We start from the raw sequence: 19,374 nt of genomic DNA, 5'->3' as shown, positions 1-19,374 counted from the left end.
AACCAACGTCCCGCTTGAGACGGGCCAGGCTGGTGGGGGACAGGACTTTTGGGTGTCTTTGTTTTTGCTTTACTTTTTTAAACTGAAAAAATTTATGAGATAAAATATATAAAGAAGTGCATAAAACACAGAGCTGCATTGTAAAGAATGAAGTCCGCACCATGTAACTACCGCTAAGGCCGAATCCAGGCTCTGCAGCACCCACAGCCTCCAAGGTCCTCGCTGCTGAGACTGTGTCCCTCTCTCCGGAGGTCAGGACGCTCCCAACTTCTAACTTCCTTTTTATCTTCTTATTCCCTCCATAGAGTCCCTCAACAGCATTTAATGTGCCTGCTTTTAAATGTTTTGTTAGTGGGCCTGGTGCAGTAGCTCATGTCTATAATCCCAACACTTTGGGAGGCCGAGGCGGGGGGATCACCTGAGCTTGGGAGTTCGAGACCAGCCTGACCAATATGGTAAAACCCTGTCTCTACTAAAACTACGAAAATTAGCCAGGCTGTAGTGGCAGGCCCCGGTAATCCCAGCTACTCAGGAGACTGAGGTGGGAGAATCCCTCGAACCCAGGAGGCAGAGGTTGCAGTTAGCCGAGATTGCACCACTGCACTCTGGCCTGGGGGACAGAGCGAGACCCTGTCTCAAAAACCAACCAACCAACCAACCAAAAAATGTTACGTTAGTGGATCTGTCTTCGTTCTCTTGTGCCTGCTTCACTTTTCCAGCGCCGTGTTTCTGATACTCTTCCAGGCCCTGGTGCCCACCTCTGGTTAGCACCCACCTTTCCCTGGCCAGGGTGTGCAGTTTGTCTGGTAGACGACAGGTCAGCCTAGCTGCAGCTCGCCCGGGCACAACTTTCTCATGCGGCATGAGGCGGTGACCCAAACGCTTATTTTCCATACGGGCATCTCATTGCTCCAGAGCAGTTTATGGACAAGTCTGTCCCTTCCCGCTGCTCTGTGAATGGGTGTTTCTCCTTAGTTCGAGAACTAGCCCTGATCTCTTCGCTATTGCCTTTGCTGCTTTCTCTCTCCCTTCCTCTAGGACTCCGGTGAAAGGTGTGCTCCCTCTGCCTGCGGCGTCCTCCCGTCTCCACCTTCTCTCTGACACGTCGCAGCTTTCCTCTCTCCATGCGGCATTCACAGCTCCTCCTGACTTTCCCTCAGCTCACACTTTCCTCTCCTAGACAGGCACAGGATCCCTTAAACCATTTAAGGGATCTTCATTTTGGTTATTCGTCTTTTTTTGATTTTAGAATGGAATTTCTATGTGGTTCGTTTTTAAATCATAATGTCTTTAAAATTTCCCATTCGCTGTCTACATTTTCAAGCTTGGCTGCTTCTTTTCTTGAGCAAAGCAAGCAGAACTTCTCTAGTCTGTGTCTAATAATTCCAACCTTTGAAATCTTTGTGGATCTTTTTCTGTTGATTATTTCTGCCAGTTCTTGTTCATAGTACCCTATTTCCTTATTCCTATTTATTTCTGGCTGCATGCTGGACGTTGTGTTTGAAAAATTACCTGCAGGAATCATTTCAATCTAACTTGCCGGTGTTTTCTTCCAGCGAGGACTGTCAGTAACTTCTGTTAGGTGCCTGGGGGTGTTCACAGGTCAGGACACCTTAATCCCCAGACCCTCCCATGCTCACAACCTGGTTTGCAAGTTCACGGGTGGACTTGTTCACTCTGGCTTACCTGCACCTTAACGGGAAGCCCTTTGGGGTCCCAGCTAAAAGTGGGGCATGATTGGCCATTGTCTCCACCTGTGGAGGGCCTTAAGCTTTGACATTTTCCCCTTCACCTCTTGAGGCCTCCAAAGTCACAGCTGAATATTTTAGATATATTTTTCCAGGCCTGGCTTGGACCACATGACCCTTCCTGTGAGAACGCTTAGAGATGCCTTCCTGCTCCTGTCCCCTTCCCCTTCCCTCCCCAAGAGTGTGGTTGGGGCAGAATTGGCATTACCTATGAACCCCACATTCCCCAGGTGGAGAATAGCAGCCAGCAGCTTGCTGAGGTTCCAGTTCTCAGAGTCAGAGAACTGGAGGATCTTCATGGCCGAGCGGATGTGGGCATAGTCCTTGGCATCGTCGAGCCCCTCACAGGAAGTGCAGTTCCCCTGCGGGACAGGGCGCCTCAGCTAATAGGGCCACCCCCTGCCCCACCACCTCCATCCTGGGGACAGGAAGGCTGAGACGCTGCACTTCACGGCCCTGGGTGGACCGTGGAGGGTCCGTGCTCAGAAACTACAGACAATCCCTTGCAGAGGCAGAATCATGGCCCAGTAGCCACGGCGTGACCGGGCCTTGCAGCCAGCACCCGTACTTGGTCACTGTGTGACCTTGGCCAAGTCACACTTCTCCTCTGGTCCTCTATTTGTCATTCAACCCTGCTTGAGCCTGTCTTGTCTTTCTCTGGGGGACACTGTGGGTTTGTTCCTTTAAGAAACGCTTTCCAAGGCTCGTGGTGGGCCAGGCCCTGTGCTGTACATCCAGGGGGCCAGGCAGGGAGCCAGTGACCATCCCATGACCACTTGCCTGTTACAGGTGCCCAGGCCACAGGGGCGCCTATTGAGAGGTAGAGAAAGGCTTCCTGGAGGAGGCACCGAGCTGACCCCACCACCTCTGAGGACAGAGGGCAGTTTAGGCAGAGGATGATGGGAGAAAGGCCATGAGGCGGGAGGCAGGGACAGGGCTGCGGGGAGGCTGGGGTGGGTATTGAGAAGCGGAGGTCGGGAGAGGGGCAGATCCTGGAGGGACTTGGAAACCATGCCAAGGAGTTTGGCCTCTCCCCTGCAGGCCGCAGGAGTCACTGCCGCAGTGCCATCCAAAGCGCAACACCGACGGATTCGTACTGCAGTGCAACCTGGCACTTTGGCTGTAGGGTGGATGACAGATTAGAGGTCAAGACTGGTGACGGGGAACCCAGGAAATCCAGGCAGGGGCTGGTGAAGGCCTTGGGGCAGTGGATCCAGGACAGAGGGTTGCATGGGAGAGATTCCAGAGGCAGAGCACTCCGGGTCCCCTCTGTGGTCAATAAATCCGGAGGTGAAGTTCCCCTGAGGGCCACTTCTAACAAGAAGGACGTGGCAGAAGTGATGGGACGTCACTTCCAAGATTAGGTCACCAAAAAGTGGTGGCTTCCCTATGGGACATGGGACACTTTCTTTCACTCTTGCTTGCTCTCTCTGAAGGAAGCAACTGGCCATGTTTCACACTGCCCTATGGAGAGGCTCGTATGTCAAATAACTGATGTCTCTGGCTAACAGCTGAAGAGCCTGAGGCCTATGACAGCTATGAGACTGAACTTGCAGGCCGACTGCACCCCAGGTGATGACCACAGCCCTGGCTGACGCCTTGGGAGACACCTGGAGCTGAAGGACCCCGCTAAATTGCTCCCAGATTCCTGACATTAGCCTCAGCTAATGAACGATGGCTGTGGTGCTGCCCCGTCCTGGGAGCAGAGCAACGACCCTTCTTTCCTGGGGCCTGGGGCTTGTGTTTTAGGGGGCCTGCAAGGACAGAAAATTGGAGTGAAATCAGTAGCAGGAGGTGTATGGGCAACTCCCCGTGACCCACTGGGCACCAGGATCCTGTCATCCAGTGGGGGCCAAAGGAAGATGAGGTCTGTGGGGAAGACCCGGGTCCAGCCTGGGGCATGGGGCACATGTGACAGGGAAGCGGGAGGCACGCGGAGAAGGTGATTCCCAGCACAGAGAGGCTGGTGAGGAAGGGGAAGGGGATCAGCCCCGCCTCAGTGGGGGCTGCCCGGCCAGCATTGGGCTTCTCTGCAGCTGTCATGGAGGGTAGAGTGGCACCAGGGCATTTTCCCCCCTTCCACTGGCTTCTGGGAGGCGGAGGGTGGGCAGCTCACCATGGTCAGGTAGTGGTACTCGGAGGGCATGCCCAGGCTCAGGAGCTGCTTGTCCTCAGCACTCATCCCCATGAGCATGCAGTAGAAGATATGGTAGTTCCGCTCCTCGGGGGCCTGGGAGGGAGGTGTCCAGACAGATTCATGAGCATTCCCTTGCAGCCTCAGGACCTCAGACTGCCTCTGCCCAGCCCAGCCCTGGCCTCCGCTTCCAGCCAGGAGCAGCTCTGGCACTGACCCTGGCCAGCCTGGCTTGGTTGCTGACTGTCCTAGGCCTCCAAGGCTGCCTCATCCCAGCCCTGAGAACTCCTCTCTGCCCTGCATCTTGACTGCTCCTTGAAGCCCTGACACTGATGTGCCCAAAGTCCCCAGGCCAGGAGTGATGGCATAGAGTCGGGGCTCTCTTCACAGTCACTTACTGGCCCACGAGAGATCTGACTGCCATGGGGCTCCCTGGGCCTTCAGTTGTTGTGTTTTTTTTCCCTAGAGAAGATCTTGCTCTGTCATCCAGGCTAAAGTGCAGTGGTGTGATCTTGGCTCACTGCAGCCTCGAAGTCCTGGGCTCAAGCCATCCCCCACCTCAGCCTACCAAGATCACAGGCACACACCACCACCCCCAGTGAATTTCTGTATTTTTTTGTAGAGATGGGATTTTGCCATGTTGCCTAGGCTGCCTTCTGTATTTTTTTCAACACTATTTTAAAGTGCATTCTCATAAAAATCAAACAATCTGAAGCAGGTACAGTGGTGTTAAAAGATGGGAGTTTCAGTTGGGCTGTAATCCCAGCAGATTTGGGAGGCTGAGGCGGGAGGATTACTTGAGCTCAGGAGTTTGAGACCAGCCTGGGCAGCATAGTGAGACCTCATCTCTACAAAAAATAAGAAAATTAGCTGGACGTGGTGGCACACACCTCTAGTCTCTGCTACTCAAAAGGCTGAGGTGGGAGGATCACATGAGCTCTGGAGGAAGAGTTTGTGAGGCTGCAGTGAGCTGAGATTGTACCACTGCACCCCAGCCTGAGTGACAGGTGAGATCCTGTCTCAAAATACAAAAAGATGAGAGCTCCTTTCCACCCTGCCTTCCTCTCCCTTAAATCTCCTCCTCCCTGCCCTAGAACCTAGGTATTTAAAAAAACTTATTATAAGTTAAGTTCTGGGGTACATGTGCAGAACATGCAGGTTTGTTCCATAGGTATACACATGCCATGCTGGTGTGCTGCATCCATCCCCCCGTCATCATTAGGTATTTCTCCTAATGCTCTCCCTCCCCTATCCCCCCACCCCCTACTATCCCTCCCCAGTCTTCCCACCCCACGACAGGCCCTGGTGTGTGACGTTCCTCTCCCTGTGTCCATGTGTTCTCATTGTTCAACTCCTACTTATGAGTGAGAATATATGATGTTTGGTTTTCTGTTCTTGTATTGACATTAAAAAAAATTACTTACAGTATATCTATAAATATTTCTCTCTTTTCTTATCTTAACACAAAACATATTTATGGTTCTGTAACTTCCTTTTTTTTCACCTGACGATGTCTCTGGGTGACCTACCTCTCCTGGTTGTGAAGGTCAAATGAGATAAAATGGGAAAAGCGTAGCACCAGGTCAGGGGGGTTGCTAAATGTGACCTTCCTTCTCAGCTGCCCACAGTGCCGAGGCATCTGTCCCTCTGACAGCCACAGCACCCTTGTTGGTGACGCTTCCCCTCTGCACCCCCACCGCATGTGTGTGCTCACTTGCTCACATGCATGTGTTAGGTGTCATGCCATCATACGAGAGCACCCCCCACACAGAGATGCATTATTTCTGCTGTTGTGGGTGCCACGTGATGGGATTCCTGTTACTTAGGACTGGCTACATGATCGCCCAGTGCAGAAGGAAACCATGATAGCTCTTGCTGAAAGGCTAGTAAGAATTTCAGGGTGGCGATAGCAGAGCATGAAACCAAGCATGGGGCCCCTGAGCACAGGGCCTGGTGTGACAACACAGGCCACATGCTACTTCCCGGCCATGTGGCATTAGGGATACTGTCGTCTGTGTCTTTCTGCCATGGCTCCTAACACACCTGAAGATACAGCCCACCCAACTAGCCTAGCTTCAGCTTCAGAAATAATTCTAGTAGAGATGAGGAATGGTAGGTATCAAACAAGAAGAAATTTATGTGAATGGAAAATTAAAAATGGAAAAAAAAATTTTTTTTTGAGAGCCTCGTTCTGTTGCCCAGGCTGGAGTGCAAAGCTTCAGTCTTAGCTCACTGCAACCTCTGCCTCCTAGGCTCAAGCAATTCTCCTGCCTCAGCCTCCTGAGTAGCTGGGATTACAGGTGTGTGCCGCTGCCTGGCTATTTTGTTTTGTTTTGTTTTGATTTTTTGTAGAGACAGGGTTTTGTCAGCTGGCCTTGAACTGGACTCAAGTAATCCACCTGCCTTGGCCTCCCGTAAGTGCTGAAATTAGAGGAGTGTGCCACTGAGCCCTGCCCAAAATGGAAAAAATTCTATTATTTGCTGCCCTGGAATACTGGGGAAGGGCCCTCATTATCCAGTGAGGCCTGTGGGCTCTGGGTGGGCCCCTGGGGAAGAGGGGAGGAGAGGTGAGAGTGGTGAAGGGGAGCCCCTCTATTCCCTCAACTCAACCTGGGTGGGTGGAGGCCTCACCTGTCGGCAGACCCGGGACTGCTCCAGGAGAAACTGCTCAATGCGTGCGCCCTCGATCACCCCACTGGGGTTGAAATAGATGTCGATGTACTTCCCAAAGCGGCTTGAGTTGTCGTTGCGGATTGTCTTGGCGTTTCCAAAGGCTGAGGTAGGCAGGCGATGCCCATGATGGGAGCAGAGAGGAGAAAATGTAATTTGAGTAGGATCATCTAAGAGGGCTTCTTAGAGGAGGTGGCCAAGCCTCCAACTGAAGGACGGGCAGGGCTGTCCCAGACAGTGATGGCAGCCAAGGGCCCGCTGAGAGGAAGACAAAAATGCAGGGAAAATCGCGGAGGTCAGAAACCATGGCGTGTGCTTGCAGAGGCAGAAGTCTTGTCTGAGCGTGGGGTACAGGAGGAAAGCAGTGGAAGGCAGACAGAACCAGTTAGTAGGTAGGGCCAGGTGGCACAGAGCCTTGGATGCCAGGCTCAGAACTTGGGCAATCATTCTTCAGTGATGAGGGAAGCAGGAAAGCTTCTGAGAGAGAGCAGGAGCAGATCTGCAGCTTAGAAAGATGGCTCAGGCCGCAGCACTGAGGCTGAGACGGAGAGGGCAAGCTGGCATGGGGAGTGGGGACAGGGTGTCCAGGCCAGGACACACGGAGGCAGTCAGTTCGGGAGGGTTTGGGTTGCAGCATGTTCCAAAGTGTTTTTTGTAAAGCTGATCCACAGGAAGAAAGATATTTTGTCTTGCATCCTAGTGTATACACATGCCCACCTGCATACACAAAGTTAGAGAACAAAATACTCAGTACTAGTTCTTAGGAAGAGTGATGTACTGGGGTGTTTCTATTCTATGATATTTCATTTGTTCTAGAAGACTGATTTGATGGCCCTTTAATGGTTAGGATGAGCTTCAGAATACCAGCATCTAACATAGTCCCTTGAAACAAAGGAAAAGGGCTCCTTGGGGAAGTAGGTTTAGGAAACACATCATCCCGTCTCTCTCTCGAGGAGTCCCGGTGCACAGCAGAGCCTCTGAGAAGTGCCACAGTTATGAAACCTATTTAACTTATTGAACCCAGTGTGGCCATCATGGGGGTGACTGGTTGGGTGTCTCTTCAAGAAAGAACCTGATGCAGGCAATTTTATTTTGTAGTAACTGACAGGCTGAATTTAACATATACTATCTATGGAAAGGTAAATGATCTGGAATAGCCAAGTTTGAAAAAGAATAACAAAATTGGAGGGCACATGCTATCTGATTGCACAGCTTTCTATAACGCTATGGGAATCAAGATGTTGTAGCCCTGGTGACAGGATAGACAGAGGAATGGAAGAGAAGAGAGAAGCCAGGAACAGTCCCATACATGGATGGCCAGTTGATTTTAGGCAGGGGTGCAAAAGCAAGTCAATGGAGAAAAAATAGTCTTTTTGACAAATAGGACTGGAACAATAGAGTATTGATACAAAACAAAAAAGAGAAAAAGAAAGGAAGGAAGGAGAGAAGAAGGTGAGAAAGAAGGAAGGAAAGACAGAAAAGCCTTTTTGTCTTTTTTCTTTTTGAAAGAGTCTCATTCTGTCACCCAGGCTGGAGTATAATGGTGTGATCTCGGCTCCTGGGTTCAAGTGATTCTCCTGCCTCAGCTTCATGAGTAGCTGGGATCACAGGCGCTCGCCACCACGTTCAGCTAATTTTTGTATTTTTAGTAGGGACGGGGTTTCCCCATATTGGCCAGGCTGGTCTTGAACTCCTGACCTCAAGTGATCTGACTGCCTCAGCTTCCCAAAGTGCTGGGATTACTAGTATAAGCCACCACGCCCAGCCAAGTCTTTTTCTATGCTGTGTACCTTGCACCATAGAAAAATATTGGCTCACAAATGTAGATCATAAACTGGACCACCAACCTAAATATAAGACCTAAAACTACAAAACATGTAGAAAAAACATAGGAGAAAACCTCTGGATTAGGCAAAGATGTCTTAGATACAACACACAAAAAAATGACCCAGAAAAGAAGAAAAGGACAAACTGAACTTCAAAATTTAAAACTTCTGCCCCGCAAAAGACACTGTCTAGAGAAAGAAAAGACAAGCCTCTGACTGGGACACAACGTAAGATGTGACACTTGTCTAATAAAGGACTTGTGTCCAGAATAGGTAAAGAAGAACTCTTAAAACTCACCGGTAAGGAAGTAGACCAATTAAGGAATAGGCAAAAGTGTTGAACTGACCGTTCAGAGAAGATAGACAGAGGAGAGGTAAGCACATGAAAGATGCTAACATCCTTAGTCTCGGGGCCACGGGAGTTACGAGCACGATGTGGCACTGCTCCACACGTATCAGAGGGCAGACCGTGTCCTTCACTGTGCCAGGTGCTGGCGCGGACACACGACAACAAGAACACTCCTGCTCTGGTTGGGAAAGCAAAATACTGTGACCACTTTGGAAAACATTTCGAAAGTTTCTGACAAAGTGAAATGGCTCACTTCCCATTTGAGCCGACAATTTCACGCCTGCATATTTATCCAAGGGAAAAACCTATGTGCACAGAAGAACGTGTATGTGAATGTTTATAGAGGTTTTAGTCTTAGTAGCTAAACACGATCAACAACCCAGATGTCCTTCACTTGGTGGAGAAGCTGTGGTACCACCACGCAATGGAATTCTACTCGTCATTAAAAAGGAAGGAGTCACCGATGCAGGCGGCAGCAAGGAAGAATTCCAAATAGCCAAGGTAACCAGAGACAAAAGACTACAAACGCTGTGATTTTACTTCTAAGACCTTCTCGAAAAGACAAAACTGGGAGCGGGGGAAAAGGACAAATCAGTAGTTGCCAGAGAAGGGGCTGGGAAGATGGGGTGACTACGAAGGGGCGTGAGAGAAGATCTGGGGGCGATGGGAACATTCTATTTCATGAGGATGATGGGAGCCATAAGCCTGTATGAGTTTGTCAAAACTCACAAAACTGTGCATGAAAAAAGGTGAATATTTACTATATGTAAAGCAAACTTGAATTGTAAAGAAACGAGAGAGACTGCGCTGTCCAGCAGCTGACAGCCTTGGGGCCGAGGCCACAGGCTTCTGGGCAGCCCTGGCTGGAGACTGAGCCCGGGGTCACTGGGGTGAAGACAGGAGCCCACTAATGAGCAGTTTGCTCCAGAGCCCTGCTGGGTTGGCCCAGATTTAGGTCTGCATCACAGATGAGCCTCTCCGAGGCAAGCTGCTTCCTCTCCTTTTCCCCTTCCTAAGTGTCTGCAGGGCGTCTGAATTTGAAGGCTTGTCCCGCCCACTCCTGCTTCCTCCCACTTTGTCTTCTGCAGGTTTACCCCACGATAAACCTCTTGCAGGCCTCATTCTTGCCCAGCTACTGCTTTCCAGGGGACCGAGGCGCACACACCTAGCATTTCCCAAATTGATTTGATCTTGGATGTCTTTTAGAAAAGCGTACTCCTTACAATCTCGTGGAAAGCACCCCTGGTGAAAGTTTATTAAGTCATCAGTCTTTCCCCTTTGTAATGCCTGGGCCCCCTACCCCTACCATGCACCCCACCCTTGTGTTTTGTGTCCCAAGGGTCTGGAGGAGTTGCTGAAGGTTTGTGGTCTATCCTGTCCCTCCCTGTGGTCCCACCTGGCAGGAAGGCTCCAGTGGGGGTAGGGGAGAAGGGCGGATCCCAGAGTGATGCTTACCCTCCAGGATGGGGTTGGCTTCCAGGACCTGCTGCTCAATCCACGAATGCTGGCCACTGATGGTGGCCAAGAACTGCAGGATGAGCTTGGTGGTCTCCGTCTTGCCAGCTCCAGACTCGCCACTGCAAAAGGGTATGTAAGGACATGAGGCCACAAAACAGCTATTTTTTTCAACACCTCTCAACTCTCCTGCAAACCCCAGGCCTGCTTTCTGAGCCTCTGACAGGGATGGCCTCTCCCCTGCAGAAATCCTACTGCATTTGCCCTGAAGTCTCCTGCGGGTCTCAGGCTGCCTGCATTGCACACGTTACTGAGTTTGTCTTTTTTTCTGTGCTCGGCTGGAAGCGCCTTGGCACATGCTAATCTGGTTCATTCCAGGGTCAGCGGCACAGTGCCCAGGACATACAGAAGGATGAGTGGGATGACTCAATCTCTTCCTAATGAAAGGACGGCCCACAGGCCAGCAGCAGGCCCAGAATGCAGATGCCCAGGTAATGCAGGCTCTGTGGATCGGAATCTGCATTTTCACAGAATCCCCAGAGGATTCCTACACTTTACAGTTTGCATAACAGACTCCCACAGACCCATTATCCAGCTTCAACTCCTGGCCAAGTTTATTCCCCACCGCCCCCCACTCCCCATACTATTTTAAAGCAAATCCCAGATATTGCTTCATCTGAAAATATTACCTTTTTTTTTTTTTTGAGACAGAGTTTCATTCTGTTGCCTAGGCTGGAGTACAGAGGCATGATTTCGGCTCACTGCAACCTCCGCCTCCTGGGTTCAAGTGATTCTCATGCCTGAGCCTCCCAAGTAGCTGGGATTACAGGCACCTGCCACCACGCCCAATTACTTTTTATATTTTTAGTAGAGAAAAGGTTTCGCCATTTTGGGCAGGTTGGTCTCGAACTCCTGACCTCAAATGATCTGTCTCCCTCAGCCTCCCAAAGGGCTGGAATTACAGGCATGAGCCACAGCACCCGGCCTGAAAATATTACCTTTTTAAAAATTATGATGAAAATGCCCACGATCACTGTGCCAGCAAAGCAGAGCGAGATCAACAAGCCTCCACGGATGGCTATGGACTCCCCTGAGTGCCTGTCAAGTGCCAGGCATTTTCATGAACACAACCTCCTCAAATAGCCTGCCATTGTAGAGACAGGGGCTTACGGGGACTTGCCCACAGCCCCAGGAGAGGACAGGGTAGGAGGAGAACCCAGTCTGACTCAAAGTGACAACTGACATTCTGTTCACTACAAGGAACCAAACATCAGGGGGCTCTTTCCTCTCCTTGTTCACACTCAGCCAGCTCCGCCACCCTCCAGGTGGAAGCCACCCTGTAAGCTCCCAGGCCAGCCAGCCTGCAGCCCAGCTCTGCTGAGAGGCCCTTTGCCCTGCCTCCAGGGGCAGGTTGGGAGCTCCAGCTCTCTCCCAGGGCACCTTCCTGCTGTCTTCTCCAGAGCCCTGGGTTTGAATTCCCCATTTCACTGCTGGGGATGATGGCAACATTCTACATCATGATGATGATGGGAGCCACAGGGCGTGCCGCTGGAACAGGATCTCAGCCCCTCTGATTGTGGGTCTCTCCAGCAGTAACATGGGACCATAACATGGGAATAAGAGCATCTCTTTCAGAGGGTTGCTGAGGACATGAAATGTGATCACCTGAGCTTTAGGACTTCATTCTGGTTTCTGTTCAGCTTCTTCCTCAGAGAGGCCATGCTTGGTCTGCCTCTACCTAATGTGGAGGCCAACATCACCCTTTCCTCTCCCTGCCACGTTTTTCTTCAAAGCTGCTAGGACCTGCATAACAATCCACTTATTTGTTGCCTGTCTCTGCTTCTAGAATGTAAGCTCCCCGAGGAAGGGATTCTGGTCCCTTTGGTTAGCTGCTGCTTCCCCATGTTAGGACAGTGCAGGTGGGGCATGACAAAACCTTAAATGATTGAATGAATGAAGGAATGAATGAATGACTCTACTACAGCACCAAGCAAGGTGCCCGGGAGCCATATTCTCACTCCACCTCTCGTTCCCTCGAACACTTCCTCCTCCCGACACCTCCTGACACCAGGAGGGCCTGTGGTCACTGGTAGAGAGGCCAGGCCAGGCAGGGAGTCTCTGAAGCAGAGTTAGGATCTGGACTGGAGGGGACACTTTCCTTCTGGTCCCCTGGTGACCTGAGAGCTGCCCCTGGAGCTGCTGCTGCTCTGTCCTCACCCGAGGCCTGCCCTGAGACGTTTTTGAGTGGGCCCTCACCTGTCGGACCCCCGCATCTTCAAGTGCCTAACCTGGGCCCCATATCTTTTTCTTTTTTTATTTTTACAGAGACAGGGTCTTACTGTGTTGTCCAGGCTGGTCTCAAACTCCTGGCTTCAAGCAATCCTCCTGCCTTGACCTTCCAAGTCACCGGGATTACAGGCATGAGCTACCACGCCCGACTCCCGGGCCCCATTTCTAAAGGAACCCAGCCCAACTTTCTTCCTTGACTCAGTAAACCTTTGTTCAAGTCTGGGCAGTCCAGTCCCTGGTGATACAATGAAAGTCTAGGTTCTGCAGGAAGGAAGCTTCGGAGGAACTGCTCAGGGCGCAGGGCAGCCGGGGTGTGTGCGGTTGGGTAGGGAATGCTCCTGCACCGCCCGCCTTGCTGGCACGCTGGTCAGGAGCAGTTCAGGGAGATGCCAGGAGGTGGCGCTGATCCCTCTGCCTCACCTGATGATGCAGCACTGGTCCCTCTTGTTCTTCTTCATGTTGAAGTAGCAGTTGTTGGCGATGGCAAAGACATGCGGGGGCAGGTCGCCCATGTGGCGACTGTAGTAGAGCTGCACCTGCTCCAGGGTGTAGAGGGGCAGCACCTGGAACGGGTTCACGGCCACCAGGATGGAGCCTGTGTACGTCTGAGAAGGGAGCAGGCGGTTAGTGCCATCTACCCCCGGCAGAGACGCTCAGCCCTGGTCTTGGCCTTGGCCCTGACCTCAGGGGGTTATCAGAGCCACTGACTTTGGTGGGGAAGGAGAGTCCGATTCTGGGCCAGGGAGATAAGACATTTGGCTGCGCAGACCCCTCCTCTGGGAAGATGGAGTGTCTACCAAGAAGGTGAGCTCCCAGGGGACAGGTTTCCAGGAAAACAAGATGTTGACTGTTTAGTACCCTGCCTGGTTCTTAGAAGGGGCTCGATAAAAATGGACTAAGTATGAAATGGGTTTTCGCCTGCATCCTGCAGGGGCCTTCACGTAGCCTGGTCAGCACCTGGCCCTCACAGACCCCAACCACAAATTCTGTGTGCCCCTGGGACCTCCGCCCTGGATCAGCTGCCCGTCTAGAGCCCCCACCCAGCCCCACTGCCCCTCAGGGGTGGCACAGGCAGAGCCTGCACAATAAGCCACAGGACCACACATCCTGGTTTTCATTTTAGGAAAGGAGAGGACACGCCCTCTGGCTTCAGACTGTGCCACCAGAAGCGGAGAGCATGCACAAGCCCTTTAGAAGCACAAGCTGCCTTCCTCTGAGAGCCCAGGAGGGCCAGTCACAACCAAGCTAGCCACTCCTCCAGACCAGAGAGGCTGTGACTTCTGCAGGCCACACCTGCTTAGGCTGAGCTGGTGTCGGTTTTGGAATGCCACCTCCCCTGGGGAAATCTGCACTGGAATCAGGACGAGAGCTTCGGGCTAGCGCTGACCTCCATCCAGGTCAGTTTCATGGGGAGGGCCCACATTCACCCTCATGGCCCCCTCGTCTGGTGAATCAGGACCTTGGTATCTGGGCTGTTACGGGACTCACTCTTGGGAGGCCAGGGGCTTTCTGTCCGGTGACCCTGTCTCTACAACATGCCTGGGAAGGACAGAGCAGAGGGCGATGGCCATCTGCAGCCCTCGCGGAGCACAGACTGCATGCCAGACACTGTGCTGTCACTAGGCATCGGCTTCCTCCCCTCCAGGGTGGAATCACCCTGCTAGTTTGGGACTGGGCAGCAGAGACTGGAAAAAGTTAGGTACCTCGCCCACCTCCTTCAGTGAGGGCACGAGGGGCAGTGCCTGGCCCCAGACTCCCTGTGCATCATTTTCTTCTCCCCGTCCAGGAGGTCGGCACCTGTCGGGGGGCTCCCCCATGGACACAGGACTGGGAGACTCACGTAGATCTTTTGCTGCTGGTAGCGGATCAGGAGGTTGTGCACCATGCCCGCCTCGTTCAGGTCCCCCAGGCGGATCATGTCATCCACACCCTGGACTGAGTTGGGGTGCATGGGGCTGAGGGCACCAAAGTCCTCTGCTTGAATCCAGTGTTCCTAGAGCAACAGGTGCAGTCCTGAGGGGCGGCCTCCATCCCGGTGGCCAGCCTGCCGCACCCTCCCCTCCAGCTTCTCAGCAACGAGTGGTCTTCTGGGTCACGGATCAGCTGACCTGGGGCTGGTGGCCAGCCTCTGGTCAGGGTCAGTCTATAAGAAGGGTCAAGGGACTCCTGTGACAGGATCAGTGTCATCTATGGCTGGGTCAGCATGGCTTTAGGGCCCAGGGTTAGGATGTAGCTGGGGCAAGGGCTGAATTTCAGCTCAGGGACAAAGGAGCTTGAAACCGGAAGTTAGATTTAGGGTCAGGCTGCAGCTGGGGGCCTTGCAGGTTGTTGGAATAAGAGTGTGCAAGTAAAAGTGTTTTTAAAAATTACAGTGTTATTCAAATAGAAGATATTGTTATTATCTTACTGACTTCCATCATCTGGATCCCCCAGGCCACAGCCTAGAAACTTCTCTTTGGAGGCTAAGACTGCAGCACCCAGCTGAGCAGACAGGACAGTCTGAGAAGCTAAGTGGCCGGCTGGACATTCCCCTGTAAGCCCCTCCCCACTCACCACCTGGCTGGCCCTGACCTCTCTGGTGGACGAGCTGGTCACCCGCAGGCCACTCCAGGTCGCTGGCCTCTCACGTGTGCGTTTTGCCCCGTCCTGCCCCTCCACACACCTCCCTCGCCCACCTTTCCCACCTGCCCCTTTCACTTTGCAAACCCGCTGTCTGCCCCTGTGGCCCTGCCAGAGCCCCTTTCCCACTTCCCCACTGCCTGCTCCCCTAATTCTCTTCATTTCCCAGAACTGCAACTCTTGAAGCGTTCCCCAGGACACACAGGCCATGTTCACCATGGCAGGACTCCACCATGATCTGTCCTGCCACCCAGGACCCCACTTGGCCTTGGGGTCCCTGGTGTTGGGGCAAGGTTCCTCAGGGAGGGAATGGCTCCGGGGCCCTGGATGTGGGGGCAGGGCGGGGCCCAGATTAAAGCCCCAGAACACTGACCTTGCCCTCGTCATCTTCAACCAAGACTTTGCCTGGCTTTGTCTCTTTGATGATGCCCCCGATGGCCACGCCGGTCTTGTGATTGGAGGGAAGCCCCAGCCACACGTGGTCACCCTGGAGGGCAGACAGAAGATAATAGTGTGATCCCCCCTCTCTTCCCCTCACTGCTGGAGACTTACCTCTCCTGGGGGCTGTCCCTTCCAGTCCAGAACTCTCAAGGTGGCTGGAGCTTGTCTCTCTTTTCCTATCCTCCTCTCTCCCTCTTCCTCTCCCATCTCTCTTTCTCCTTCTCTCTCCTAGCCCAGGTTCCCTTTGAGCATGTGTCACCTGCCCTGCTCACTGGGCAGGTACCAAGTGCCTATACAGCTTCTCTCCATGTTTTTGTCTTGTCTGGAACGATAAGCTGACAAGAACAGGAGCTCAGGTTCCACCACAGCACCTCTAAAAAAGAAAAAGAAACTTGGCTACCATTGAGGAAGCTGGAGTGCTGAGTGGTTGAGAAAGTGCTTCTCAAGCTTGCTGATGGCAGCAAGACTGAACTTCCACTTGTATCCTCTCAGAAATCACCCACAAGCAATAGAAGGATGAGAAACAGAAACGAGCACATCATTTTCCATGAAACTGGGAGAAGAGGATGAGCTCCTGAACCAGAGAGCAGGCAAAAGGGCTACTAGAAGATGCAGGAGGGAGCTGAAAAGGTGCCCCCCAGCTGTAGATTCCAGAAAGAGACGGCAGAGTTCACTTCTCCAAGGAAGGAGCCCATCCTGGGGTGCGAAAGTGGCATGTCTTGCTGTAGCGGCAGGAGCAGGAGCACAAGGTGGCGTCAGAGCTTGCCTGGCCTGTCTTGGCTCTAAGAAACAGATCATATTTGCAGGTCTGCCATATTTGCAGGAAGCAGTCTCTCTATGGGGTGGGAAAAGACAAGCCTTGCCCTGTGAAAAGCTCTATAGTACCCAGATCTATTAGGTGGGAGAAGTAACGACTAAAAACTCACATGTGAGATTTCTGCTAGCCTGCACCATGGCATTGAACTTGCATGAATCTCCTTCTCACCCAAGAAAGCTCACTGCATCTGAAGAGAAGTAATCCAAAAGGAACCAGCACAGGTGTGTGTTCAGAGGTACTGAAACTCAAGAGGAGGAAACGAGCAAATAACACTCAGCAAGAGAGAAATAACTGCCACAGAGCAGTGGGAAGTGTGACCAAGCATGTCACCACAGTTTACAAAGACTGACCAAAGATTAGGTCAGAGGCAAGAGAGCCCAGGAATTAGATGCAGGACAACTGAGAAGGATGAGACAGCTGGAATGGATGCCTGTAATCCCAACTATTCAGGAGGCTGATACATAAGAATCATTTGAGTCTGGGAGATGGAGGTTGCAGTGAGCCGTGATCGCACCATTGCACTCCAGCCTTGCTTACAGAGCGAGACTCTGTCAAAACAAAAACAAATAAATAAAAAATAAAATAAAATTAGAATTAGGCCTGATCCCTATTTGGGTTTTCAGTACTGTCCATTTGACTTTCTATTAATTTTTACATTTTTATACAGCATAGCTTTTGTTCTTCAAAACTCATANAATTGTGTCCCTCCAGAATTCATATAGTGAAGCCCCAGCTCCTGACATGACCGTATTTGGAAATAAGGCCTTCAGGGAGGTAATTATGGTTAGACATGGTTCAAAGGGTTTGGTCCTAATCCAATAGGACTGGTGTCTATAAAAAAGGAAGAGACCAGAGTAAGATGTGCCCTCTCTCTCTCTCTCTCTCTTTCTCTCTCTCTCTTTCTCTTGCTCTTTTTCTCTCTCCCTCTCCTCACTCCCCAGCACAGAAGAAAGGCCATGTGCAGATGCAATGAGAAGAGAGCCATTCCATCTACAAGCCAGGGAAGAGAGGCTTCACCAGACACCAACCCTGAAGGCACCTTGACCTTGGACGTCCAGCCTCCAGGACCGTGAAGATATAAATGTCTGTGATTTAGGCAGCCCAGTCTGTGGTATTTTATTACGGCAGTCCAAGCCCCAGTGAAGTAGACAGACGTGGGTTCTAATCCCTGCTCTATATTCCATGAGTTATGCAGCCTTGGGAAAGTTACTTACCTACTCTGACCTCCAACTTCCTTATCTGTTGAAAGGGCCGCTTCACAGGGCTGTTGTGAAGATGGAAGGCCCCATGGTAGGGAGCCCGAATAGTGTCCAGCACCGAGGGCACCACAGAGGGTTCAACAACTGCGCAGGCCCTCTGAAAGACTTATGAAAAGGATGACCACTCTGCACTTTTGGAGGCCAAGGTGGGCAGATCACCTGAGGTCAGGAGTTCAAGACCAGCCTGGCCAACATGGTGAAACCCCATCTCTACTAAAAATACAAAAATCAACCGGGTATGGTGGTGGGCGCCTGTAGTCCCAGCTACTTGGGAGGCTGAGGCGGGAAGATTGCTTGAACCCAGGAGGCCGAGGTTGCAGTGAGCTGAGATCGCACCACTGCACTCCTGCCTGGGTGACAGAGTGAGACTCTGTCTCAAAAAAAAAAAAAAAAAAAAGATGACCACTCTCCTCTCAAACGCTTAATCTCTGGAGATAGAGCAGCCCTGCAGTTATAATTGTGACTAATAGGGCACCACGTGGTATTTTTCTAAACTCTGCTTGCTGTTAGTCATGCTCCCAGAGGAACGGTCGGCGTTAATGCATCCCATGGGCATATTCCTTTGTGAAATGTTTGGCTTTGCCTTGAAACCATATTATGCTCCAAAGTGGAGCCACACTCTCGTGTTTGTGACTTAGTCACCAGAAGCCCTCACAACCTGATGTTTTAGAGCACGCATGTCCTCTCTCCAGCCTAAAACAGCCTAAGCTCTATTCTGTCATTGAAAACAAGAAGCCAACCTTGTCTGCCCATTCTGTGAGGCAGATGCTGCCAGGCTTAGTGGTAGAACCAGGGACTCCTGCTTAGTGAAGGTCTTCCTCTCAGCAGTGTGGTCCAGCAGCCAGGAACAAAAGCCTACGTGGCTTTGCAAGCAGGAGGAGAACATTTGGGGCATTTTCTTATCAAAGAGCACTTTGCAGCACTGTCCAGCTCTCCTGGACTCCGTGGGGCATGAGGCAAGGTTGGAAATATGGAAGACAGGGAAGGATGCACAGGCTGGTTTGGGGTCTCTTCTCTGGGCTCCCCTGCCTCTGAGCTCTCCACCCTGCACGCCCTGCCTCCAGGCTTCTCAAGGCCTGTTCCCTGCCTCCCAGGGCAGGGCGGTTCCCCAGCAGCTGTTGATTGGATGTAAATGCAAAACTCCTCTACTTCCTTCCTGTGGAGGAGCCATCTCTTGGCCACTGGGACACAGGGATATTTGTTGAGTGAAGGGAACACAATGCAGAGTCCAAAGCGATGATTTGGACCTGGGTTTCAGTTCTACCCACGCCCACAGTTCCCCAGTTCCCTGTTTTCTCTAGGGGAGCTCCCTGCAACTGCCGCAATGAGACAACTGGGAAATCCCTTTGTTGGCCGTGCACGGTGGCTCACACCTGTACTCCCAGCACTTTGGGAGGCCAAGGCAGGCGGCTTTGCGCTCAGGAGTTTGAGACAAGCCTGGGAAACACAGTGAAATCCTGTCTCTACAAAAAATATAAAAATTAGCTGGGTGTGGTGGCATGCACCTGTGGTCCCAGCTGCTCGAAAGGCCGAGGCTGGGGGATCGCTTGAACCTGGGAGGCAGAGGTTGCCGTGAGCCAAGATCGCACCACCGCACTCCAGCCTGGTTGACAGAGTGAGACCCTGTCTGAAAAAAAAAAAAAAAAAAAAAAAAAAAGAAATCCCTTTGTCAAGACAAAGGAACATGTTAAGCCCTGCATGGAAGCTAGGGATAAGCACACATACCTGTGCATGTATCGCTGAGGCCACTGATCGGCCAAACTTGTT

The 19,374-nt window shown here is 51.8% G+C and overlaps 1 protein-coding gene and 1 long non-coding RNA gene across 7 annotated transcripts in view; one reads left to right on the top strand and one right to left on the bottom strand.

Annotated features, from left to right (window-relative positions):
- Positions 1-19,374, bottom strand: part of MYO7B (myosin VIIB) — a 96,041-nt gene that overhangs the window by 57,130 nt on the left and 19,537 nt on the right. For all 6 annotated transcript variants that reach the window (XR_001830879.2, XR_005203372.1, XM_017548426.2 and 3 more), the window contains 7 exons: positions 15,464-15,577; positions 14,312-14,464; positions 12,892-13,076; positions 10,183-10,304; positions 6,514-6,656; positions 3,865-3,978; positions 1,957-2,110 (listed from right to left, as the gene is read on the bottom strand). Coding sequence is in view for 4 of the 6 variants with exons in the window: in XM_017548426.2 (XP_017403915.1) it covers positions 1,957-2,110; positions 3,865-3,978; positions 6,514-6,656; positions 10,183-10,304; positions 12,892-13,076; positions 14,312-14,464; positions 15,464-15,577 (985 nt within the window). In the remaining 2 variants the exon portion in view is untranslated. The remainder of the gene's footprint in view (positions 1-1,956; positions 2,111-3,864; positions 3,979-6,513; positions 6,657-10,182; positions 10,305-12,891; positions 13,077-14,311; positions 14,465-15,463; positions 15,578-19,374) is intronic.
- On the top strand, positions 9,147-19,237 carry LOC108317763. Its single transcript, XR_001830881.2, has 3 exons — positions 9,147-9,228; positions 14,905-15,004; positions 17,290-19,237. It is a non-coding gene; the product is annotated as an uncharacterized LOC108317763 (long non-coding RNA).

This window comes from Cebus imitator, unplaced genomic scaffold (genome assembly GCF_001604975.1).
Source record: "Cebus imitator isolate Cc_AM_T3 unplaced genomic scaffold, Cebus_imitator-1.0 Scaffold207, whole genome shotgun sequence".
Taxonomy (NCBI): Eukaryota; Metazoa; Chordata; class Mammalia; order Primates; family Cebidae; genus Cebus; species Cebus imitator.
Note: the sequence above shows the minus strand (reverse complement) of the source record. Positions and strands in the feature narration are given on the sequence as shown.